This window comes from Stegostoma tigrinum, chromosome 45 (assembly GCF_030684315.1).
Source record: "Stegostoma tigrinum isolate sSteTig4 chromosome 45, sSteTig4.hap1, whole genome shotgun sequence".
Lineage (NCBI taxonomy): Eukaryota > Metazoa > Chordata > Chondrichthyes > Orectolobiformes > Stegostomatidae > Stegostoma > Stegostoma tigrinum.
This window is the reverse complement of record NC_081398.1, coordinates 378,628-404,239: the sequence shown is the minus strand read 5'-3', so window position 1 is coordinate 404,239 and position 25,612 is coordinate 378,628. Positions and strand designations below refer to the sequence as shown.

Sequence of the window (25,612 nt, the reverse complement as noted above, 5' to 3'; positions counted from 1 at the left end):
AAATCTTTTTGTTGCACCTTTTCCAGTTTAATAGCATCCTTCCCACAGCTGGATGACCAGAATTGTATGCAATAATCCAAATGTGGCCTTACCAATGTCTTGTACAGTTTAGGATCATTGAGCAAGGCAGGAACCTGTGAATGCCAGGACCTCACTGCAGTCAGTTCCTGTCCTTGGGAGAGAACTTAGAAAAAAACAGGAGGAAGGTAGCATCAAAACTTTGCACCTGCATTAAAAACCTACAAGGTTACATGCCAAGTGCTGGAACATGGAATTAGAATAGATAAATGTTCAATGGCCAATGTAGCCACAATGGGCCAAAGGGTCACTTTCTGTCCTGCAGAAACATTTGTGACTCTAGCACCACAACCTTCAAGTTTTCAGAAGAATGTTGCTTTCAGATTTGCTAGCCCTAGCCTGAGGTATCTGTCGGATCAGAGCTGCTTCAAAAATAGCCCAGTCCAGAATATACAATATGCAGAACTCAGGCTCATGAGCCTTTGCTGCATGGATTTCATATTTTCCTTACCCACAACTGCAGAGGGTCTTGTTGTTACTTCTTTGACCACAAAGCCCATGTCACTGGTCTCAGCAAAGTTTCTTTGTCCTGAAGAATATTCAGATCCCAGAGATGCACCAGCTACACAAAACATGACAAACATTTGTCTTAATCCAGGATACATAGGCAGCAATATCGAGAGTCCCTAATGTTACCCAATGCCATAGATCCTTTTGCATCTCTACAATTTCTTCATTCAGGTAAATATTTTATCCACAAATTTGCTCTTTTCCTTCTGGCAGTGAGAATTGGGGGTTGGGCAACTAGAGACATTGCAGGCCAGTATCAACATTTCACAGTGTTGAAGGACCTTGAGATATTTAACATGGTTACAAAGATTAGATACAGATGATTTGTTGCTGTCTGGTCACCCCTAAGTGGCAATGAGAATCAGCAAGGCAATAGTTTCACATACTCTCTTGTTGAGGCAATTGGATGCCAAACACTTACTATCTTGCCCTCATTACCCTTGGGTACTAGGACTAAAGTCAATCAGACTAAAGAGGTCCTTCAGCCTATCGAATTTGCACCTACCTAATTTCTGCCCAGGTTAGGGATGGAGGTTGTGATCATTGGAGCAGTAAATTGAAGGTCCAATGCTTCACCATCAATGCTTTTTACAATGCAATGAGACAATTGTGGGATTTGGGATCCCATCAACTAATTATTATTGTCATCAACAGGAAAATTCTCACTGGAGAAGAATAACAGGTACCCAATGCTGCTCACCAGTGGCTTGATTGAAAATGCCTCAACCTGTCCAAATTCTAATCCTTTGGATAAAACAAAGTTCTGCAGATGCTGGACTGTTGAAACAAAAACAGAGATAAAAATTGCTAGAGAAACTGCCAGGCTTGCTAGGTTTTTCTAGCAATTTCTGTTTGTTTCTAACCCTTAGCTCACAGAGTGGATTGAATCCAGGCATACTAAGGGAGAACCACCCTACTACCTTTTATGTGAGATGGTGATAGTCTGCGGCACCCCTGGAAGAGTAGGCCAGCACCCTCATCAATATTAAATAAGGAATGTTTGAAAAATATAGATGTTAGGAGACTTTTTCATTATATATCCCAAGAAACTCTGGGATAAAAGTCGGGTAGAAGGTTGAGGGGAAAAATTGAGCAGCATGAATAGATATTCAAGGAGGAAAATGGGCTTATAATTATGGTCATGATTCCCTGAGACCTGTTCTTTTAGGTGAAAATTATTAGAGTGCAATAGGAAGGAGGATTCACCTCAAATACTTAAACATATAAGGACAATGTTTACAATTTAGAAATAAGGACAATATTGAGGCCAGTTATTTTACTGGCACAGTTTTAATTAAAACCCATTGTCAAAAGTGACAGATAGTGTAGGATTACACCAGGATGATACTACCAATGGGAAATAATAGCTACAAAGTTCAACTGGTGGTTGGGGAATGAAGAAGGCTGACAGAATGAAGAATATTGATAGAAAGGGCAGGATAAGACTGGTGGCAGGTCAGAGACCAAGAGCCAAATTAAAGTTTCAAGTAAGCTTGAATGGTGTGTCAGGAGAGAAGACGTTGCATTACTGATATGTGGGCATCACATGATCTGCAGCAGCATTTATTGCTAATCACTTATTGTTCTGATTGGGTTGCAAAGTTATTTCAGAGGACAGTTGAGTCCACAACGTTGCTGTGGATCTGGAGTCACATGTAGACCAGATCAGGTGAGGATGGGCATATTTACTTTCTGAAAGAACTTCGGTGAACTAGATGGGTTTTTGTGACAACTGACTGTGGTTACATCGTGGTCACCATTAGGGCTAGCTTTTACTTCCACACTTTAATTTTATTGAATTCAAATTTCACCATCTGACGCGATGGGATTCCAAGCCATGTCCCCACAACATTAGGGACTTTGAATGTCTACTGTAGAGGTGAGGCAAGTCTTTGAGTGCCTTCCACAGCATGACCATAAGACCATTAGACATAGGAATGGAAGTAAGGCCATTCAGCCCATCGGGTCCACTCCGCCATTTAAATCATGGCTGATGGGCATTTCAACTCCCCTTCCCTGCACTCTCCCCGTAGCCCTTGATTCCTTGCGAGATCAAGAATTTATTGATCTCTGCCTTGAAGGCATTCAACATCCCAGCCTCCAATGCACTCCGTGGCTATGAATTCCACAAGCCCACCAGTCTCTGGCTGAAGAAATGTCTCCTCATTTCCATTCTAAATTCACCCTCTCTAATTCTAAGGCTGTGCCCACGGGTCCTAGTCTCTCTGCCTAACAGAAACAACTTCCCAGCATCCGCCCTTTCTAAGCCATGCATTATCTTATAAGTTTCTATTAGATCTCCCCTCAACCTTCTAAACGCTAATGAATACAATCCCAGGATCCTTAGCCGTTCATCATACGTTAAACCTACCATTCCAGAGATCATCCGTATGAATCTCCGCTGGACACGCTCCAGCGCCAGTATGTCCTTCCTGAGGTGTGGGCCCCAAAATTGGACACAGTATTCTAAATGGGGCCTAACTAGAGCTTTATAAAGCCTCAGAAGCACATCGCTGCTTTTATATTCCAACCCTCTTGAGATAAACAATAACATTACACTCATTTTCTTAATCACGGACTCTACCTGCAAGTTAACTTTTAGAGAATCCTGGACCAACACTCCCAGATCCCTTTGTACTTCTGCTTTACGAATTTTCTCACCGTTTAGAAAATAGTCCATGCCTGTATTCTTTTTTCCAAAGTGCAAAACCTCGCATTTGCTCACGTTGAATTTCATCAGCCATTTCCTGGACCACGATCCTAAACTGTCTAAATTTTTCTGCAGCCTCCCCACCTCCTCAGTACTACCTGCTGGTCCACCTATTTTCGTATCATCGGACAACTTCACCAGAATGCCCCCAGTCCAATGGTGACCGTGACTATGTAAGAGATAACAAGGTGTGGAGCTGGATGAACACTGCAGGCCAAGCAGCATCTTAGGAGCAGGAAAGGTGACATTTCGGGCCCATCAGCATTCCTGCTCCGAAGATGCTGCTTGGTCTGGTGTGTTCATCCAGCTCCACACCTTGTTATCTCAGATTCTCCAGCATCTGCAGTTCCTATTATCTCACAACTATGTAGGATTCTATCAGAGGTCAGACAAGAGTATGTCTTTAAAGTGGAAACTGGATGGATTTGAAATAGAGACCAGACATGGTAACTTGAATGTGCCTTTGTAATTGGAAGACTGTTTCCAGTCAACACAACACCTTGCTTCAGAGATAGTAGGTACTGCAGATGCTGGAGAATCCAAGTTAACAAGGTGTAGAGCTCGATGAACACAGCAGGCCAAGCAGCATCAGAGGAGCAGGAAGGCTGACGTTTGGGGCCTAGACCTGAAGGGCTTTCCTGCTCCAAAGATGCTGCTTGGCCTGCTGTGTTCATCCAGCTCTACACCTTGTTATCAGAAAACCTTGCTGCTTAGTCAATTGTGGTGAATGACTGGAAAGGAGACATTCAACTATTTAGATGAACACTTGGAATGCTACAGCATACAATGCTGGAAAAGGGAACTAGATTAGGTAGATGCTTGAGGACCAGCATCAACGTGTTGGACCGATGGGCCTCTCTACATGCCATGTAGCTGTGAAAAATGTGACATGCTGAGGGTGTTCTCTTGTGAAGAAAGAGACAGGTGGCATGATTGATTGGGTCCTGTTTCCCTTAGCAGAGGGCTCAGTGACCAGAGGAGTGGAGGGTAGGGGTTGGGGGGACATATTTAGAACACAAAGAATCAAGTAGAGATGAGATTTTTTTTAAATTCAGAGGGTGTTCGCCAGCTGGAACTCAGCGCCTGAAAGGGCAGCAGGGTCAGAAACCCCATGTGGACACAGCCCTCAATCACATCTGGAAATGGGATCAACCTGCCCTCTTGGCTAGTACAGATACAACGGGTTGAGTGGCCGCTCGCTGCGCCATAAACCTAATGGCTACAGGGATCGAGAAGATGCCACGGATAAAATGGTCTCTTTCGAACGGAGACAACACATGTGGAGCTGGATGAACACAGGAGGCCAGGCAGTATTAGTGGAGCAGGAAAGTCGACTTTTCGGGTCTGGACGATTCTCCAGTTCTGACTCCAGTATCTGCAGTCCTTGCTATCTCCTCATTCTGACGGAATTGTGGAGTCACCCAGCGACGATTTGGAGAAAGTAATGGACAAACATCACAACACCACCCCCACCCACCCCGCCCATCAATTAGCTTGGACCGTCATTGAGAAACACAGTCCCCTTCTGCTGATGATGAACATACGCCAGTCCCAGTTCCCTGAATGTAGAGATTGCTGTGTCGGACAGAGGTCCCGCACTGCAGTGCGCACACACGCAGAGAAGGATCTAAGTGAACGCTGTCCACACTGACTCTTTTCCACGTCCCAACAATACTGGTTACACACCCAGGCGCCGCCAATGTACTGCCCACACCCAATTCTTACTTCACTCCCTGCTCATGCCGAACAAGTCAACAGGGGAATGGGCCATGCCCAGTTACAGGGACGATGGGCCGAGTAACCTCCTCCAGCGCCGGCAGAATGAGGGGAGGGGAGACTGCACACTGACTGTCAGAGAGGATGTCGCTTTGATCCAGTAGTGGGTCAGGCCCAGTAAATCCCAACAGTCTGGAGCCGATGTGATAATGGGAACTGCAGATGCTGGAGAATCCAAGATAATAAAATGTGAGGCTGGATGAACACAGCAGGCCCAGCAGCATCTCAGGAGCACAAAAGCTGACGTTTCGGGCCTAGACCCTTCATCAGAGAGCTCTCTGATGAAGGGTCTAGGCCCGTAACGTCAGCTTTTGTGCTCCTGAGATGCGTCTGGAGCCGATATTCACCAGCCTCACACATTCCACTGCCTGCATCCCAATGTAGAAAGCATCGCGGAGATTACTGCGACGTACCATGGGGCTATTCGGCCCACCGTGATTGTGCCGGCCCTTTCAAAGAGCCAATCCTGTGGGAAGAGGAGGGATCTATTTTCCCCCGATTCCCGTATGGAAAGTTGCTGATTGGATGTTCCCAGTCAGGAGCCGTGTTGTGTTTGAACCCACTGACCCGGGGTTTCAGGCTCGGAGCCCGGTTATTACTGTGTCCTTACCTGGGTTCCAAGGCTCGCCCTCCGCATGTTGGTCTGAGCTTCCCCGGAAATCCCTGGGGCTGATGTGAGTCTGGCCGCAGTTGAATGCACTCCTCCTGCAGTCACCAGCTCCCTGTCCGAAGCAGCAATCCTCCATCTCCACAGATGGCTTGGTTTGGAAGTGGAAATTCTGAGAAAGTTGGTCCAATGCAGGGACCCTGGAACAGCAGAGAAAAGGAGCAGAAAGCCTCCCTGTGCAGTTAAACCCAACGTTCAGCAGCCTCCTGTGGCGATTAGCTGGGACGATGTGTGAATCAGGCGTTAATCGCTGCTTTAGTCATGGAAATTGGCGTCGGCATTCCATGGGCAAGGAGACCCTCAATTTGCAGCGAAACTGCCTTCCTCCACCTTCGAGATAATTCATTAATTAATCAATCCCAATGAAGGTTTAAATCACTGCACTGAAACTCAGCAAGAGTCATTACCAGACTGGAAACCATTTCGGATTAAGACGTGGAGAGATGGGGTGAACCTTTGGAAATCTCTGCCGCAGAAAGCGGTAGAGCCAAAACATTGTTTTCGAGAAGAATTAACGTTAATGATTTAGATGAAGGAACTAAATGTAATATTAAGACAACAAGGGGTGGAGCTGTATGAACACAGCAGGCCAAGCAGCATCAGAGGAGCAGGAAAGCGGACTTTTCGGGCCTAGAACTTTCTTCAGAAATCAGAAATATTTCCAAGTTTGCTGCGATAGAAGGGTAAGTTGTCAGGAGCTTGCAGGGGTGCTGAAGTGTGACTTAGGCTGAACGAGGGAGCAAATGCATGACAGGTGCAGAAGAGTTAAAACATAGCAGAAAGTGTAGGCCATTCATCCCCTCAAGCCCATTTCATCGCTGAATGAGATTATGGCTGATCTGCTGCCTAACTCCGTACACCTGCTTTCGGCCTCTATACCCAAATATCCTTGGTTAACAAAAATCTACTTTGGATTTAACATTAAGAACTGGTGTAGCATCCAATGCTGTTTGTGATAGAGAGCTCCAAACCATTGTCATCCTTTGTGTGTAGATATGCTTCCTCACATCTCTCCTGAATGATCGGGTCCTAATTCTCAGACAAAGCCTCTCGTTCTAGAATCACCAGCCAGTGGCAATAGTTTGCCTTTACGTACACTGTTTTTTCCTGTTACTGGGGATCGATGTGAGGTTTTCACAATTGGTAGCAAAAATAGGAAGGCAGATTGTTGTTTGAATGGCTGTGAGTTGAGAGAGGACAACATTCGACAGGACTGAGTGTCCTCATGCATCAGTTACTGGAAGTAATTGTGTAGATACAGTCGGTAGTAAAAAAGCTCAACAGGCCTGGTGGCATCCCTGAAGGAATAAACAGAATTAGCCCTCATTTCCGAGGAAGGACCCGAACGTTAACCTGTTTATTCCTTCACAGATGATGCAGGACTTGCTGAGCCTTTTCACTGACACTTGTTTTTCTTCCTGATTTACAGCATCTGCACTACTTTCAGATTTTATTTGGTAAAGAAGGTAAAGAACATAGAACATAGAAAAGTACAGCACAGTACAGGCCCTTCGGCCCACGATATTGTGCCGTGGAATGATCCTAATCCAAAAATAAAATAACCTACATTTCCCTCAATTCACTGCTGTCCATGTGCATGTCCAGCAGTCGCTTAAATGTCACTAATGACTCTGCTTCCACGACTACCACTGGCAAAGTATTCCATGCGCTCACAACCCTCTGGGTGAAGAACCTCCCTCTGACATCTCCTCTATACCTTCCTCCTAACACCTTAAAACTATGACCCCCTCATGGCAGTCAGTCCTGCCCTGGGGAAAAGTCTCTGGCTATCTATGTTGGCCTTCGTAGCAAGAGGATTTGAATACATGAATAAGGATATCTTGCTGCAATCATTATACGGAGTTGGTGGGGCCACGCTCAGAATACTGTGCACAATTTTGGTTTGCTTACCCGAGGAAGGATGTTCTTGCTATAAAGGGAATGCAATGAGGGTTTATCAAATGGACTTCTGGGATCACTGGACTGACATATAAAGAAGAATTGAATCGATCAGGATTGTATTCGCTGCACGTCAGAAGAAAGAGGGGGATCTCAAAGAGGAAATTCTTCCTTTATATCTTAAATGAGTGGCCACTTAGTCTTAGATTATGCCCATTGGTCCTGGACTCTCTGACAAGGGGAAACCATCTTTCCACATTCTCCCTGTTAATTTCTCTTAGGATTTCATACATTTCAATAACATCATCTCTCATTCTTCCAAATTCCAATCAGTGCAGGCCCGGGTATGCAACCTTGTTCATCTTGTATTCTATGTTCCTATTAATGAAGCCTAGGATACTGCACGCTTTTCAAAGTGCTCTCTCAACCCCATCCTGCCATATTTAGAGACTTTGACACATCTTCGCACAGGTTCTTCCGTCCTGATTCCTCTTTTTCACACAGGGTCCTTTATTCTAATAGTCTCCCCGCATTCTTTCTTCCCTAGTGAATCATTTCACTTTCCTTTGCAAGTAATCCCCCTACTCAAACAGCTTGTCTATACCCTTTCTTATGTTCTCCACTATCCTCTTCATACTTTACAGTATGTCTGTTTTTTTATTTCTCAGTATTAAAACTCCCAAATGTCACCTCGCAGACCCCAATTGAATCCTACAAAACCCAAATTTGTGTCCACTAAAAAGACCCCAAAAAACAGTTTGTAGAAGCTTCCCAGTTCCCAGTACTTTTCCGTTCCTGTACATTCCCAGCAATTTTGTTTATTACCCCCCCCCCCCAAAACATTTCTACTTCCCTGCTCATAGTACCTATGAGTCATTCCCTTCTTAGGGGAACCCTGCTGGGGGAATGTAGCAGCACCAGCCAATCAGCAAACCTCAAACAGTCACGTCTGGCCGGAAGTTAAAGACAGCCTGTTAGGAGTGGGAAGACAGGGAGACAGATCACAAGCGTCCCTATCGATTTCGGTACGCATCGTGAGGAGGTCTTCTAATTCCAACCATGAAATCTGCAGACGAGCTCCCCTTGGTTACCCAGGCGAGCTGTCAAGTTGCAGGTAAATCCATCAGTGACGGGCCAGGGAGTCAAGTGCGACAGACTAACCGAGTCACAGACGACTAATACTCTCTCTTTCTGTTTCACATTCTAAACTGGTTCCGATCAAACATTTCAGCTTAATTATGGACAGAAAATGTTGTAAATTACCAACAACTCTTATCAATGCCTCAAGAAATAATAAGTCTGAGGAAAAGGCACTTCGATACTTTAGCAAAGTTTGTTTTCTGTTTACAACTTTCCAGTTGGCTCTACTTAAAATTTGTGCAACCTTTTCTGCCTGTTTCTCTCGCTGAACATTCGTGGTAAATGGTGCTTAGATTTACGGACAACGTCAAGGAGCAGCGCTTTGAAAGTTTTAATTTTAAATAAATTTTTAAACTTAATTCTTTTTACGCCTTAAAGTTTTTCTCCTCTCACCTTTAAAACTATGGCCTCTAGTCCCCCACCTTAGGGAAAAAACCTGGATATTCACCCGATCCATGTCAATGTGCACTCTCTCACACACACACCTCTATAAAGTAATAAAGTGTGGAGCTGGATGAACACAGCAGGCCAAGCAGCATCTCAGGAGCACAAAAGCTGATGTTTCAGGCCGAGACCCTTCATCAGAGAGGGGGATGGGGTGAGGGAACTGGAATAAATAGGGAGAGAGGGGGAGGCGGACTGAAGATGGACAGAAAAGAAGATAGGTACAGAGGAGATAATAAAGTGTGAAGCTGGATGAACACAGCAGGCCAAGCGGCATCTCAGGAGCACAAAAGCTGACGTTTCGGGCCTAGACCCTTCATCACCCTCAATGGGTGATGAAGGGTCTAGGCCCGAAACGTCAGCTTTTGGGCTCCTGAGATGCCGCTTGGCCTGCAGTGTTCATCCAGCTTCACACTTTATTATCTTGGATTCTCCAGCATCTGCAATTCCCATTTTCACATCATAGGTGCAAAGGAGAGGTGGGGAGGTAGGGAGGCGATAGGTCAGTCTGGGGAGGACGGACAGCTCAAGGAGGCGGGACGAGGTTAGCAGGTAGGAAATGGAGGTGCGGCTTGAGGTGGGAGGAGGGGTAGGTGAGAGGAAGAATACGTTAGGGAGGCAGGGACGAGCTGGGCTGGTTTTGGGATGCAGTGGGAGGAGGGACGAGCTTTGCAGGTTTTGGGATGCAGTGAGGGAAGGGGAGATTTTGAAGCTTGTGAGGTCCACATTGATACCATTGGGCTGCAGGGTTCCCAAGCGGAATATGAGTTGCTGTTCCTGCAACCTTCGGGTGGCATCATTGTGGCACTGCAGGAGGCCCATGATGGATATGTTGTTTAAGGAATGGGAGGGGGTGTTAAAATGGTTCATGACTGGGACGTGCAGTTGTTTATTGCAAACCGAGTGGAGGTTTCTGCAAAGCGGTCCCCAAGCCTCCGCTTGGTTTCCCCAATGTAGAGGAGGCCACACTGGATACAGTATACCACATTGGCAGATGTGCAGGTAAACATCTGCTTAATATGGAAAGTCATCTTGGGGCCTGGGATGGGGGTGAGGGAGGAGGTGTGGAGGCAAGTGTAGCACTTCCTGCGGTTGCAGGATAAGGTGCCAGGTGTGGTGGGGTTGGAGGGGAGTGTGGAGCGGACAAGGGAGTCACGGAGAGAGTGGTCTCTCTGGAAGGCAGACAAGGGTGGGGATGGAAATATGTCTTTGGTGGTGGGGTCGGATTGTAGATGGCGAAAGTGTCGGAGGATGATGCGTTGTAGCCGGAGATTAGTGGGGTGGTATGTGAGGATGAGGGGGATCTATCCCTTCCTATCCCCTCCTCCCACCTCAAGCCACACCTCCATTTCCTACCTACTAACCTCATCCCGCTTCCTTGACCTGTTCATCCTCCCTGAACTGACCTATCCCCTCCCTACCTCCCCACCTATACTCTCCTCTCCACCTATCTTCTCCTCTATCCATCTTTGGTCCGCCTCCCCCTCTCTCCCTATTTATTCCAGAACCCTCTCCCCATCCCCCTCTCTGATGAAGGGTCTAGGCTTGAAACGTCAGCTTTTGTGCTCCTGAGATGCTGTTTGGCCTGCTGTGTTCATCCAGCTTCACACTTTGTTATCTCGGATTCTCCAGCATCTGCAGTTCCCATTATCTCTGATCACAATTTTAACCTCTATAAAGTCCCCTGTCAGCCTCCAATGCTCTATTCAGCCTCTCCCTGTAGCTCAAAAGCAATGGTCAAGCACTATGTGATATTTCAGCAACATAGTGATGTAAGCACAGAAATATATAACATGGAAACAAAGGTGAGAACTACATATCCCTAAAGTACGTCAAATGAAGTTGCCTGATAGACTGCATGCACAACATGGGTTTATCTGTCTAACTAGCATACATATTTCTACAAGGAGATTACATTTATCATCAACAATTACAGAACCAGAATCTTGAAAAAGTTATTGTCTGCACTTTGGAAATCAGCTTTTGGATATACAACACTTGTCTGAGGTTTTGTTCCAGCATCCTCAGCATTTGTGTGCACCCTGGTGTTGGTAATTGCCATTAATTCACAAAGATTGCATACATGCACCTGATAAAAACCCGAAACCTGAAAAAAAACCTCTGTCTCAAAATCTGGACGGCACCATATGCAATCTGACAGTCTTGCTCCATCTCCCCAAAACATATTCCACCATCATGAGATCAAAAGAATTATTTACTTAGCCCCCTATTTGTCATGGTTATTATTTTCACTCGCATTGCACTGAAATTATTGACAAAGACAATGACTGGCAGCAGGTCCCAAAAGCTCTGAGCTCTTTAATTTGTTTACTTTCCTCGTATTCTATGTGCATGCCTCTTCTGTAATTTCATCCTGCTCCTTGTACATACTCTATTTTTTGTGATTGATATGTCTGCATGCATTCTGCTCAATCTCACCATTCTGAGACAGTGTGAGAATATAATCAGTATCATAATCTCACTGAAATCCGATTGATTTCAGTTGGATCCCTGTTCTGATGGAGATTGCTTCCTTAGATTGGATGATGAGGAATCTTAATCCAAAACACCGCATCCAGGTCGCATTACAAGAGATTCAGACTGGGCAGGTACTGCTTTGTAGTGAATGTTGAAGATGATAGGAGCAATATCAGCAGTGGCACTGTCTGCAGAAGTGGACAGCCGTCAAAATGATAGTCTCGTGTGCAGAGGCAAAGGATGAACATAGCTCATAGATGTTGAAATAAAGAACAAAAAGGAAAAACAAACATATGAACATACAAACAAGGGGCATGAGTAGACCATCCAACCACTCGAGCTTGCTCTGTCATTCAGTAAGATGATGGCTGATCTTGTTATAACCTCAAATCCACAATCCCACCCACCCTGAAATGATGCAATGTCCTTGCTTAATAAAAGTCTATCCCTCATAGGCTTAAAAAATAATTCCAGGGCTGTCTTTTCACCATTGAGTCATGCAACACGGAAATAGGCCTGTCAGCCAACTCAGTCATGCTGACTAGGTTTCTTATTAAGAGATCTATCCAAATGTGTTTTTTTTTTCTTTATCCATTAATGGGATGAAGGTGTCTCTGACCAGGCAGCATTTATTGCCCATGCCTAATTGCCCAGAGGGCAGTTCAGAGTCAAGGACATTGCTGTGGGTCTGGAGTCACATGTAGGTAAGGATGGCAGTTTCCTTTCCCAAAGGAAGTGAATCAGATGGGTTTTTTTCCCATTTTTTAATTTCTGTAACTGTACCAGTCTCTACCACTTCCTCTGGCAGCTCGATCATAAACACACCACCTTTGTGTGAAAACAGCCCCTCCTGTCCTTTCTAAATCTTTCCCCTCTTATCTGGAACCTATGCCCTCTAGTTTTGGACACTCCCACCCTAGAGAAAAGGCCTTGGTTTATTTATCTTATCTATGCCCCTCATGATTTTATAAACCCCTGTAAGGTCACCCCTCAGCCTGCTACACTGCAGGGAAAACCGCTTTTTCAGGGAGGAGTTCCAAATACTCTAGTCACTGAGAAAAAAATTCACTTCATCACTATTTTAAATGTGTGACCTCTGGCTTCTAAACAGTGACACCTAGTTTTCCCTGTATAAATGAACAATGTGGCGTCTGTCATTTTGACAGTTAATTTAATATAGCGGAGGAATGGAATAAAAATGACAGGATAAAAAATAATCACCTTATGGAATAGATATTTAAGTATAAACTAATCTCATTGAAAAGGCTTGTCAGGGCTGCTCAATATTTTCAGACTGATAGAATGAAATGAATTGACAAGCATGGGGGTCCTGCTTTCCTTCCTTTTCCACACACAAGCTCATGATGTGGAGGTACCAGTGTTTGCCTGGGATGGACAAGGTCAAAAATCACACGACATCAGATTATAGGCCAACAGGTTTATTTGAAAACATAAAACTTTCAGAGGCTTGCTCCTCCTTAAGGTGTTAGTGAGAGAGGTAGTATCAGACACAGAATTCATGAGTAAAAGATCAAACAGTCTTGATCAAATCTGATGTAAATGTGTCAAACAAACTTAAGATGGCTGTTAAATCTTTAATCAGTTAGAAAGGAGATGCAGGTTTTGATTGACCAAAATGCAAATCGCAAACTTACTTTCAAGTTTGGTCCCCATGAAGATAGCGTCAACTGCAATCTTGGGTTCATGTTGCACTACAGATGATCCCACTGCACTGTGCACTCTCACTCATAGACACACATACAAATACATTCTCTCACACAAACTCACACAGACCCTCTCCATGTACGCATACTCTCACTCACATGCGCACTCTCACACACACACACACACACACAAACAAATCCATGGGGTGAATCTGCATTTGTAGATTTGTAATTGCAGATACATTCTATTTTGTTCAATAAGGGCACAATTTGTAGATAGTCAATGTGGCATTTTATAAAATCCTACATTGGAAATAAAACCAGTCTGACTCCAAGTTAAAACACAGATTCTAAACAAGGCCTCACACGGAAAATGCATTTCTGACCTGAGATGTCACCCCTGGTGTATTGAAAAACCTTTACTTTTCTCAGGACAATGATTTGAAAGAAATTCTGTGATTTGCAATTTAATTGATCAAAACCTGCTTCTCTTTTCAAACTGATTAAAGATTTGACATCTTAAGTTTGTTTGACATATTTGCATCAGTTGTATGACTGTTTGATCTTTTACATATATATTCTGTGTCTGATGCATCTTCTCTCACTAACTTATGAAGCAGGTGTGAGCCTCTGAAAGCTTGTGCTTTTGAATAAACCCGTTGGACTATAACCTGGTGTCATTGGTTTTTGACACAAGCTCATGGCTTCATCTTACAGCGTGATCAATAAATGCAGCAATTACTGAAACTTCAGTAGGTGTTTGACAAGGTTCTGCATGGTAGACTGGTTAGCAAGGTTAGATCACATCGAATCCAGGGAGAACTAGCTATTTGGATACAAAATTGCCGCACAGGTAGGAGACAAAGGGTAGCAGTGGAAGATTGCTTTTTGGACAGGAGGCCTGTAACCAGCAGTGTGCTGCAAGGATTGGTACTGGGTCCACTGCTTTTTGTCATTTATATAAATGATTCAGATGTGAACGTAGGAGTACGTTTAGTAAGTTTTCAGATGACACCAAAATTCATGGTGTAACAGAAAGCAAAGAAGGTTACCTCAGATTACCATAGGACCTTGATCCGGACAGCACGGTGGCTCAGTGGTTAGCAGTGCTGCCTCACAGCGCCAGGAATCCGGGTTCGATTCCACCCTCTGGCGACTGTCTGTGTGGAGTTTGCACATTCTCCCCGCGTCTGCGTGGATTTGCTCCAGGTGATTCGGTTTCCTCCACAGTCCAAAGATGTGCAGGTTAGGGTGGATTGGCCATGCTAAATTGCCCATAGTGCCCAGGGATGTGCGGGTTAGGGTGGATTGGCCGTGCTAAATTGTCCCGTAGTGCCCAGGGATGTGCGCGTTAGGGTGGGTTGGCCGTGCTAAATTGTCCCGTAGTGCCCAGGGATGTGCAGGTTAGGGTGGATTGGCCGTGCTAAATTGTCCCATAGTGCCCAGGGATGTGCACGTTAGGGTGGATTGGCCGTGCTAAATTGTCTCATAGTGCCCAGGGATGTGCGGGTTAGGGTGGATTGGCCGTGCTAAATTGTCCCGTAGTGCCCAGGGATGTGCAGGTTAGGGTGGATTGGCCGTGCTAAATTGTCCCGTAGTGCCCAGGGATGTGTAGGTTAGGGTGGATTGGCCGTGCTAAATTGTCCCATAGTGCCCAGGGATGTGCACGTTAGGGTGGATTGGCCGTGCTAAATTGTCCCATAGTGCCCAGCGATGTGCAGGTTAGGGTGGATTGGCCGTGCTAAATTGTCCCGTAGTGCCCAGGGATGTGCGGGTTAGGGTGGGATTGGCCGTGCTAAATTGTCCCATAGTGCCCAAGGATGTGCGGGTTAGGGTGGGTTGGCCGTGCTAAATTGTCCCGTAGTGCCCAGGGATGTGCAGGTTAGGGTGGATTGGCCGTGCTAAATTGTCCCGTAGTGCCCAGGGATGTGCAGGTTAGGGTGGATTGGCCGTGCTAAATTGTCCCCTAGTGCCCAGGGATGTGCACGTTAGGGTGGATTGGCCGTGCTAAATTGTCCCGTAGTGCCCAGGGATGTGCACGTTAGGGTGGATTGGCCGTGCTAAATTGTCCCGTAGTGCCCAGGGATGTGCAGGTTAGGGTGGATTGGCCGTGCTAAATTGCCATAGTGTTCAGGGATGTGCGGGTTAGGGTGGATTGGCCATTCTAAATTGTCATAGTGTTCAGGGATGTGTAGCTTCAGTGGGTTGTAGGGGGATGGGTCTGGGTGGGATGCTTTGAAGTTCGGTGTGAACTTGTTGAACCAAAGGGTCTGTTTCCACACCGTAGGGATTCAATGAAGATAAGCTGAGGGAGTGACAGATAGAGTTTAATCTAGATAAATGCAGTTTCATAATTCCTTTAATGTTGAGTTGCAGGTGGACAAGCTAAGGAAGAAGCTGTTTGGTGTGTCTCCTTTTATTGGTCAGTGCATTGAATACAGGAGTTTGGAGGTCATTGTTACAGCTGGACAGGACATTGCTTCGGTGTTTTTGGATGCTCCCTGCTACAGGAAAGCTGTTGTTAAACTTGAAAAGATTCAAAAAGACTTACAAGTATGTTGCAGAGTTGCAGGTTTTGAGCTATGGGGAGAGGCTGAATCGACAGAGGCTATTTTCCCCGGAGCATCAGAGGTTGAGGAGTGAAGATTATAAAGTCATGAGGGGCATGGATAGGGTGAGTAGTCAAGGGTCCTCTCCCCAGGGTAGGGGAGTCCAAACAAGAGAGTTTTAAGGTGTGAGGGGAAAGATTTAAAAAGGATCTAACAGGCAACATCTTCACACAGAGGGTGGTGCATGTATGGAATGAGCTGCCAAAGTAAGTGGTGGAGGCTGGTACAACATTTAAAAGGCATCTGGGTAGGTATATGAATAGCAAGGGTTTAGAGGGATATGGGCCAAATGCTGGAAATGGGACGAGATTAATTTAGGATATCTAGTCAGCATGGACGAGTTGGACCAAAAGCTCTGTTTTCATGCTGCACATCTCTATGTCTCTGTAACTTAATTTGCTGAATCTGTCTCCAGATACTAGGTCCTCCAGCAGCATCCGAGTCAAGGCTTCATGTGGTCACATCACAGAGCCCCTGAGTCTAAAAGCCTGGGCTAAATCTCGGATAGATACGGTTAGTTTGTCTCTTTATCTCTTTGCTGTGCTTTTTACATACATTTTATCCCTGGTGTTCATCTATTTCATAAGATCTCCTCTTGGATATTGGTCAGTTTGTGAACTCAATGACCCAAGGCTAGGCTGAGTTTGGTACTTGCTGTATTTTTTTTGGGTTAATTCATGGGATTTGAGCATTGCTGTCTGCACCAGCATTTATTGCTTATCCCTAAGTATTAAGAGTCGACCACATTGCTGTGGGACTGGAGTCAAATGTGGGCCAGATCAGGTAAGGATGCAGGTTTCCTTCCTTAAAAGGACATTGGTGAGCCAGGTGAGATTTTCTCAATAATTGACAATTGTTTCATGGTCTCCATTAGAATCCTAATTCCAGACTTTTTTAAATTAAATTTAAATTCTACCATCTGCCATGGCAAGTTTTGAACCCATATCCCCAGAATATTACCAGGCTGTCTGGATTAGTAGTCCAGGTGATAATACCACTAGGTCACCATGTTCCTAATAAGGGAGGTTAGTTCTTCACTGCGTCCCATAGGGGAGTGAAGAATCAATAACATTGCTGTAAGCCAAATCAGGTAAGGATGGCAGTTTCCCTTCCTAAAGGACATTGGTGAACCAGATAGGTTTTACCTGATAATCAGCAATGATTTCATGGTCATCGTTAAACTATTTCTTCCAGATTACTGTCCCTTGTTTGGATTTGAATGGGATATGAGATTGCAATTACTGCGTGAAACTTCACTCCCAGATTAACTTACTCCGATTTCCCCAATACCTGCATCACCTGGAATTGCAATTCAGCTGCCTCCAACCCAACCATTCAAGTGGCCGCTCTTGTTCCCATCGCACTCTTTTCATCCCATTGTCTGCTCTTTATTCTGGCAGTGACACACAGATTGTCTCTTCTCAGGGAATCTGTTCTTTTCCATGTGAGACCTGTAAGAAGGAGTGGGTCTGGCAGGAGGTGTGCAAACTGGCACTCTTCACAGAAGAGGAAAGGGATTGTTATGAGAAAAAACTGATCGAACTAACCAAAGATGACATCACATCCTACAAAAAGGTAATGGGCAGGGAGACAGGGGGATTGGATGGTCTAATGAGCTAAAATAATGATTGGGGAATACAAACACCTATTCCCTTCAGTGCTGATTGTAACTTTTTTTGTGAAATACTTTTCATTACTTTAGTTCCAACATCAGTCTGTGCCAACTCAGCACTAAACTCATCCAAAGAGATTACTTGTCTCAGTCAGCATTCTGTTTTATCACAAGGTTTTGTGTAATTTTTATGCATTCAGGAGTATTAATGCCAAGTGGATACATGTTTATACAAGATTTTTTTTAATGCGGACAATGTAGTGTGGCTTGTCCAAAAAAAGTAGCCCATCAGAGCCTTTTTGAGAGGACGAGTTAGGAGGAACTAGAAAGCCTTGAAAGGAGAACCTGTTGTTGCGTGTTTACTGCTGATAGGTTTATACTGCGGTGGCTCTGGGGAACACACACTACTTATGGCATCAGCACAGGCCAAGACAGCTAGCTGCTGGCTGAGACAGCAAGCAAATAACTGAGTGGCATTTTCACATAAATCGCACAGAGGTCTGTGAAATTAGAGGCTGGTATCTTGTCATCAAGTCACCCTTTATTCACATGTGGAAAGTCCTTGACACTAATCCAGCTCCCTCAAAGCCAGCTCTGAGTGAACAGGATTCTGACACCCCTATTCTTATCTTTCAGCCAGGGGTCCCTGATTGAATCAATTAACAGCCCCAGTCAGGGGACTTGTATTTGAAGGTCCACCTGGCTGATTTTGTTACAATCACTACATCCCTCCCCCTCAGAGTCTCAGAACATAGGCCAGTTCTTTTTTTTATTTTCTAGCTCCTCCTGGGGCGTTTTAGCACCAGGTCAGGTTCCTCCAACTGCCTCAAATATGGATAGCGTACAGTTACCTGCCTCTTGCTCCTGGCACATCTCGGAAGAAATTCATCCTCTTTGTGAAAGGTTCCAGCATAGTCAACATAGTCCATTCCCACTAATGCAGGGAGGTGCTGGATGTAATTTTTGTACTGGTTGGCACTCTGGGCACTGCCTCATCCACGCAGCTATATCTGTATCCACTCCTGGGCACTAGACATAACTTCTAGCCAACATCTTTGTTTTAGACACCCCTGGATGGCTCTGGTGGAGATCAGCCAATATCTGGCAGTGATCTTAGCTGAAGACAATCACTCTTGCTCCTTATCATAATATGCCATCCTCTACTATGATCTGGTCTCTCTGGGTCCAAAAAGGTTTCAGTTCTGGTTATGACAGTCCTTTGGTTTCCCCCATCACTACCAGCTGTTTCTGTTTTGACAGGAAGAGGTCCTTCTGCGTCCAAAATCTGATATTGTCAGCTGTGACTGGAAGTGTGTTCAGAAAGTTTAAAACCATTACAGATTCTTCCAGTGGCGGTACCACTGACGGTGTATCTGTCAATGGGAATGCATGCACATTCACTACTTTGGTCTCTTTGATGGTGTTCCAACTTGTAATTATACACACTTAGTATTAGAGCTCCCCACTGAAATCAGCCTGAAGCTATGGGTAGCACGGCCTTGTCCTCTTTAAGTAGACCTAGCAGGAGCTTGTGGTCCATTACTATTATAAATGTACTTCGGTGAAGATATTAGTCGAGCTTCCTGACTCTGTATGACTGCCAAACTTTCCTTTTGGATCTGGGCATGTTTAAGCTCTGCATTAGGGAAAGTCCAGGTGCCTATGAATCCTGTTGCAGCTGCACAGAACATGGGTGGGGCCCTTTTGGAGTGCTGTGTACAGTTCAGGTTGCCCTGCTATAGGAAGGATATTATTAAATCAGAAAGGTTACAGAAAATATTTGTAAGAATGTTACGAAGACTAAAGGATTTTATGTATAAGGAGAAGCTGGATAGGCTCGGACTTTCTCCCCTGGACAGTAGGAAGTTGAGGGCGACCTTAGGGAGGTTTATAAATTTATCAAGAGCATATAAGATTTAAACACCAAAGGTCTTTTCCCTCGGGTAGGGGAATTGAAAACTAGGGGGCAAAGTTTTAACGTGAGAGGGGGAAGATTTAAAAAGGGCCTAAGGGGCAAAGTTTTCACTCAGAGGGTGGTACTTATGTGGAACGAACTGCCATATAAGAAAGTGGTAGATGCAGGTACATTTACAGCATTTAAAAAGACATTCGGACAGGTTCATGAAGAGGAATGGTTTAGAGGGAGATGGAACCATCGCAGGCAAGTGAGACCAGTTTAATGTGAGAAAGCCAGTCACCAAGGACAATTAGGACCGATGTGTCTGTTTCTGTGCTGTATGACTTTATGAATCTTCAGCCTAGACGTCACACTGGAACAGCTGAAATCCACACCCTGTGTGAAAACGTCCAATTCCCTTATCCTGAAATTCTGCTTGATGGCTTCTTGCTTTCATATGGTACTGCAACATGAAATATCACCTGCTAACATATTCCTCCATTGAAATCAGCACTGTTACTGGTTTGAAAAAGACAGTGAAAGAACAAACTTGCATAAATACAGCACATAACAGATCTGAAAATGCTTCAAATCGCATTTACAGTAACAAGTGTTACATTCACAAATGCACCAGCCAAATCCTATAGGTAGCGAGTCAGATGATTGTTTGCAGTAAATGTTCTTAAGAGAAGAGGGTTGACCAGCACTGCCTGGGTCCAAATTACAACTGATTTTACGTTCCGAGTCCTGCCAAGGAAATGAGGGGGCGCATGGAATAGAGAATGCAGCCGTGAAACTGACTTCATGCTGTCTGTGCCTCTACTTGCACCAATAGTAACTTAACGCAGAACTGTACCTCCGACACACTTCAGCTTGCACTGACTTTATAATAAACTGCACCAATGTACACACATACCCATTGTATGTAACCCAAACCAACTGTACATCTATCGACATTCTGTAACTCCACCCACATTGATCTAGTCAAACCAACTGTACATCGACACCAACTATATCTCCACCTATCATACATCTTCAATCAAATCGACTGTAACTCAATCATACTGACTCCATCTTCACCCACCGTGACTGTACTTCCACCTGAATTGATTGCGCCTCTAGACAGACTGACTGTACAGCCATACTGATTGCATCTCTAGTCAAATCAAATGTATCTGCACCCGCACTGACTGTAGCTCCAGCCAAACCGACTGTACGTCTGCCCATATTACACCTTTATTGAATGTTTCTGTACCTTCAGGTGCACGGACTTCACTTCCACCTATATTGCACCTGGACCCTCAAACTGCACCAACTGAAGATCTACAACATGTTAAGCTTTGGAACAAGTCAAACTGTTTATCAGTAACTGTATGAGAAAACTCAAATGAATGTTGCACTCAGGATCTTTTGTCACAACATGATCTGTTGTGTGTTTTTAGCACCTTATGATGACCTGGGTTCATACGATGCATTTTTTCCACTGTTTAGACCCAAGAGTTAGACTCTTAAGAAGAGTATGAAATGTGGATGTGGTGAAGGATGCTTTGAATTATCTGGATGGACATTAGGACAAATGAGTGTGTTAATTAAGAGCAGAAGTTCAGGAATCAAAGGGTTGCAAAATGCACTTAGAGACAAAAGATATCCAAGTTCAGTCATTGGAAACAAAGAGCCAACAGCCTCCTTGACAACAGCAAAAGGAGAAATTGAGCATTAAACTGATGCAGAAAGAGAAGAGTCAGGTGGATGGATAACACAGATGTGAACTCACAGAAAGCCAGAGGGAAGGCACAATACCGATGGTCCCAGTAAAGCGATAACGAGAAAGAATGAAAGCTGATGATGAAAACCTTTAGCCAGCTCAGAAATGTAGCTGGTGGTCACATCACTGACATGATGATCATGTAAATCTGTGCTGATATTAACTTTTGCTTTGAATAACCGTCTTTCCACTCTCTGGGATATTGTGCCAGAGGTTTTACACAGTCCGAGAACCACACTGAAGTGGTCATCTGTCATATTGCAAGGACTGTTCGCATGGATTCTCAACCAAGGCCATCACAGCTAACCAAGTAGAATTAGTAACACTCCTCTCACTTAAGCTATACCTTCAAGCTGAGTTTGGAACAGGGTGTGGCAGTGCATAGGCAGAAAAATTAAATAAATGCTGAGAAAAGGAGACACTGATTTTGCAATCATCAGGACAGATGCACGAATACCAAATTTCCAAACGAGTACCACAGAAATGTCTTGGCCAATATAGTCTATTTGTCAACCCGTTGACACCCTGTTTCTTGTTCAGTATAAATTGTTATTCCCTCTGAAATTTGGCATTGTTGCAATTCTGCCTGATGTGCAACAAGTGAAAAGGTTCAATAGCACGTCTTTTTATATTCAACAAATCTGAAATTATGTACCATCAAATGTTTAATACATCTATTAACTCTCTTTCTTTCTCTCTCTCAATTTATGTTAGTGTCCTGACTGCAATTTCCTTGTGCAGAGAATGGATCCAGAGAGCTTGTGTGTGGAGTGCCTGTCATGTTCGAATGCAAAAGGGAAACTCTATCAGTTCTGCTGGGAATGTATGAGAGAGTGGAAAAATCCAGCCTCCCGTAACAAAGAATGCGGTAACAAATCCTGCAGCATCACCGCAATGCTGCTGTCCTGTCCACTCATCGAGGCCCCCAGCATTGCGGTACACCAGTGCCCAGTGGTGAGGGCATGTCCCAACTGCGAGACCTTAGTCTCTCACTGTCAGCAGGGCTGCCCACTAGTAACATGTCCCAACTGTTTTTATGAATTCTGTTATCGTTGCCTGGGCATTGAAGGGTGTAAATTTGCTGAATTTGTCGAACTGAGGATGATGATGATGATTACTCAGTTTATGAAGATCTTAATGATTTCTCAGAATGTATCAGAGCTGGAAGACAGAAAATTACTGGCAAAGACAACTATCAAATTAATCCAAACTTCAAACTGGATGAGGATTTGACAGATAGTGAAGTGGAAGGTGATGTTGATTCTAGATTCAGCTAACCCTACAGCAGTCATGATATAAGGAATGAGAGACTCAATCTCGTTCTCCCAGTCAGGCTCTTCTGGTGTAATGGTAGTGTCCCTACCTCTGAGTCAGCAGGCCAGTGTTCGAGTCCCACCTACTCCAGAGATGTGTTATACCATCTCTGAGCAGGTTGATTAAAAGTATCCCCCCTCATGATGGTCAAGGCACAAGAAAAGCTGTGGGCAGAACAGCTTTGAGATGAACTGATTTAAACACTCCTTTTTACAAACGCTGGCAACCGGACCCTAACCAATAAGACTGACAAGATAATGAAAAGCTAAAAAACTTTCATGCATTGCAACTCTCAATCTTCAGCATGCATAGATCGTACAAATGAGTTTTAAGGTGTATCAATTATTACGTCAGAGATAGATAACCCATTTTACTGTATCCTGCCTATAGGTATACACTTAATCCACATCAAAGTCTCTGCACTTTCAACAGCTTGATAATCCTCTGCCATCTCTTGTAAAGCACCACAGGAAGAGATTAGGGAAAATGGCTTCCCTCAAAAGGGTTATTATGAATGCTTAGAATTCTTCCCCACAGAGAATGCTTAATTTTTGAATATATGTAAGACTTGTCGGTCCCTCAAGGTATCAAGCGAAAGCCCAATAGTTAAAGCCCAAGATTAACCAATGATCACAGTATAAGCCACAGCAGGCTGAATGGTCTGCTCTTACTGCTATTTCTTGTATTCTTATTTATTACAGTAAAGGCAAAGAGAAATGCAAATTTTGAACAATGTTATCCTGCTGTACAATTTCAACACACTGAAGTAAACTTTATATTGGAGCTGGCATACCTTTTTGGAATGTGCTTCTTTTAATTTCTCTCCTCCTCAGTTAAAAGGTGCAGGACCTTGAACAGGCACCATTCTACACAAGTCTTGACCCAGCTTTGCCAAGTTATAATTCTTCATGTGGGATTAGCCTATTTGACTACAAGTCTTAATCTTCACCTGTCCTCAACGTAATGACTGTTTGCACTTTGCCATATCCTAATTATTCTTGTAGAAATCAGGAGCACAAATTCAAATATATTCCCCTTCCTAGGATTTGCTTGTTTAGTAAGTGCAGGAAGGCCATTTAGCCTCTCCATCCCAATACAGCAGTGCAAAAGAAATAAGATGTGCATTTACAAAATGCATTTCACTACCAGCTAATGACTCAGAGATTTGACTTATAGGGAGAGGCTGGATAGGCTGGGGCTATTTTCCTTGGAGCATCAGAGGCTGAGGGGCAACATTATAGAGGTTTATAAAATCATGAGGGGCATGGATAGGGTGAATCTTCAAGGTCTCTTTTCTGGAGGTGGGGGAGTCCAAACCTAGAGGGGCATAGGTTTAAGGTGAGAGGAAAAGATTTAAAAAGGACCCACGGGGTAGCTTTTTCACGCAGAGGGTAGTAGGTGTATGGAATGAGCTGCCAGAGGAAGTGGTGGAGGTGGGTACAATTACAACATTTTAATGGCATCTGAATGGGTACATGAATAGGAAGGGTTTTGAGGGATATGGACCAAATTCTGGCAAATTGGACTAGGTCAGATTGGAATGTCTGGTCAGCGCAGACGAATTGGACCAAAGGATCTGTTTCCATGCTGTATGATCGTCAGTCTAATGTCAGAAAGGCGAATGATGCACAGCAAGCTCCCACAGTCAGTACAATATCTGTTAATATGTTGTTTGAAAAATAAACATATGTCAGCATACCAAAGATAACATCTCTGATATTGATGGAGATAGTGTCACAGTAACTCAGGTCATGTCAATTGGATCTCCAGGACCACAGGTGTCTCAGAGATAGTAGGAACTGCAGATGCTGGAGAATCTGAGATAACAAGATGTAGAGCTGGATGAACACAGCAGGCCAAGCAGCATCAGAGGAGCAGGAAAGCTGACATTTCAGGCCCAGACCCTTTTTCAGAAACAGGGAAGACGAAGGGGGTTCTGAAATAAATAGCGAGAGAGGGGAAGGTGTATATAAGATGGATAAAGGAGAAGATAGGTGGAAAGGAGACAGACAGACAGGTCAAAGAGGCAGGGGTGGAGCTAGTAAAGGTGAGTGAAGGTGGGGAGTTAGGGAGGGGATACGTCAGTCCAGGGAGGATAGACAGGTCAAGGGGGTGGGATGAGACTAGTAGGTAGGAGATGGGGGTGGGGCTTGAGGTGGGAGGATGGACAGGTTAGGGCGGTGGGGACAAGCTGGGCTGGTTTTGGTATATGGTTGGGGGAAGAGGAGAAAATTTCTCCCACTTCCTACAAAGGGGGTGGCCATGGGTACCCATGAGGACCCAAGCTATGCCTGCCTCTTTGTAGGTTATGCGGAACAGTCCCTCTTCCGTACCTACACTGGCCCTAAACCCCACCTCTTCCTCCGTTACATTGTTGACTGTATCAGTGCTGCCTCATGCTCCCAAGAGAAGCTCAAACAGTTCATCCACTTCACCAACACCTTCCACCCCAACCTTAAGTTCACCTGGACCATCTCTAATACCTCTCTCTCCTTCCTGGACTTCTCTGTTTCCATCTTTGGCAACCACCTGGAAACCCATATTCATTTCAAGCCTACCAACTCTCACAGCTATCTACAGTACACCTCCTCTCACCCACCTTCCTGCAAAAATGCCAACCCCTATTCCCAGATCATAAAATGTGAGGCTGGATGAACACAGCAGGCCAAGCAGCATCTCAGGAGCACAAAAGCTGACGTTTCGGGCCTGCTGTGTTCATCCAGCCTCACATTTTATGATCTTGGAATTCTCCAGCATCTGCAGTTCCCATTATCTCTAACCCCTATTCCCAATTCCTTCACCTCTGCCGCATCTGCTCCCAGGATGAGGCATTCCACAGCCGAACATCTCACGTGTCCTCATTTATCAAGGACTGCAACATCCTTCCCCAACTCAGTGGTCAAGAACGCCCTCGACTGTGTCACCCGCATGTCCCACAACTCATCCCTCACACCCCCTCCCCGCAATAAAAATCAAAACAGAGTCCCCCTCATCCTCATGTACCACCCCACCAACCTCCAGATCCAACGCATCATCCTCCAACACTTCA

The 25,612-nt window shown here is 44.7% G+C and overlaps 2 protein-coding genes across 11 annotated transcripts in view; one reads left to right on the top strand and one right to left on the bottom strand.

The window, feature by feature from the left end:
• Positions 1-25,612, bottom strand: part of LOC125448604 (homeobox protein NANOG-like) — a 36,577-nt gene that overhangs the window by 9,204 nt on the left and 1,761 nt on the right. For 2 of the 10 annotated variants that reach the window (XM_059642646.1, XM_048524001.2), the window contains exons 2-3: positions 5,685-6,071; positions 530-640 (exon numbers count right to left, since the gene is read on the bottom strand). In XM_059642646.1, coding sequence (XP_059498629.1) covers positions 530-640; positions 5,685-5,820 — 247 coding nt within the window. In that variant the 5' untranslated portion in view covers positions 5,821-6,071. The other 8 variants (XM_048523997.2, XM_048524003.2, XM_048524000.2 and 5 more) reach the window with 8 other exon arrangements.
• On the top strand, positions 8,606-23,351 carry LOC125448605 (uncharacterized). The gene is made up of 4 exons (XM_048524006.2): positions 8,606-8,754; positions 16,391-16,488; positions 17,401-17,550; positions 21,964-23,351. Exons 1-4 carry the CDS (start codon positions 8,700-8,702, stop codon positions 22,480-22,482), a joined length of 822 nt encoding a protein of 273 aa, XP_048379963.2. The 5' UTR covers positions 8,606-8,699; the 3' UTR covers positions 22,483-23,351.

Bases quoted from the DNA above. Each gene is read 5' to 3' on its own strand.
- LOC125448605 (XM_048524006.2), top strand. From the start codon at position 8,700: ATGAAATCTGCAGACGAGCTCCCCTTGGTTACCCAGGCGAGCTGTCAA. The intron at 8,755-16,390 runs GTAAATCCATCA...ATCTGTCTCCAG, and splicing joins GGCGAGCTGTCAAGTTGCAG to ATACTAGGTCCTCCAGCAGC. The intron at 17,551-21,963 runs GTAATGGGCAGG...AATTTATGTTAG, and splicing joins ACATCACATCCTACAAAAAG to TGTCCTGACTGCAATTTCCT.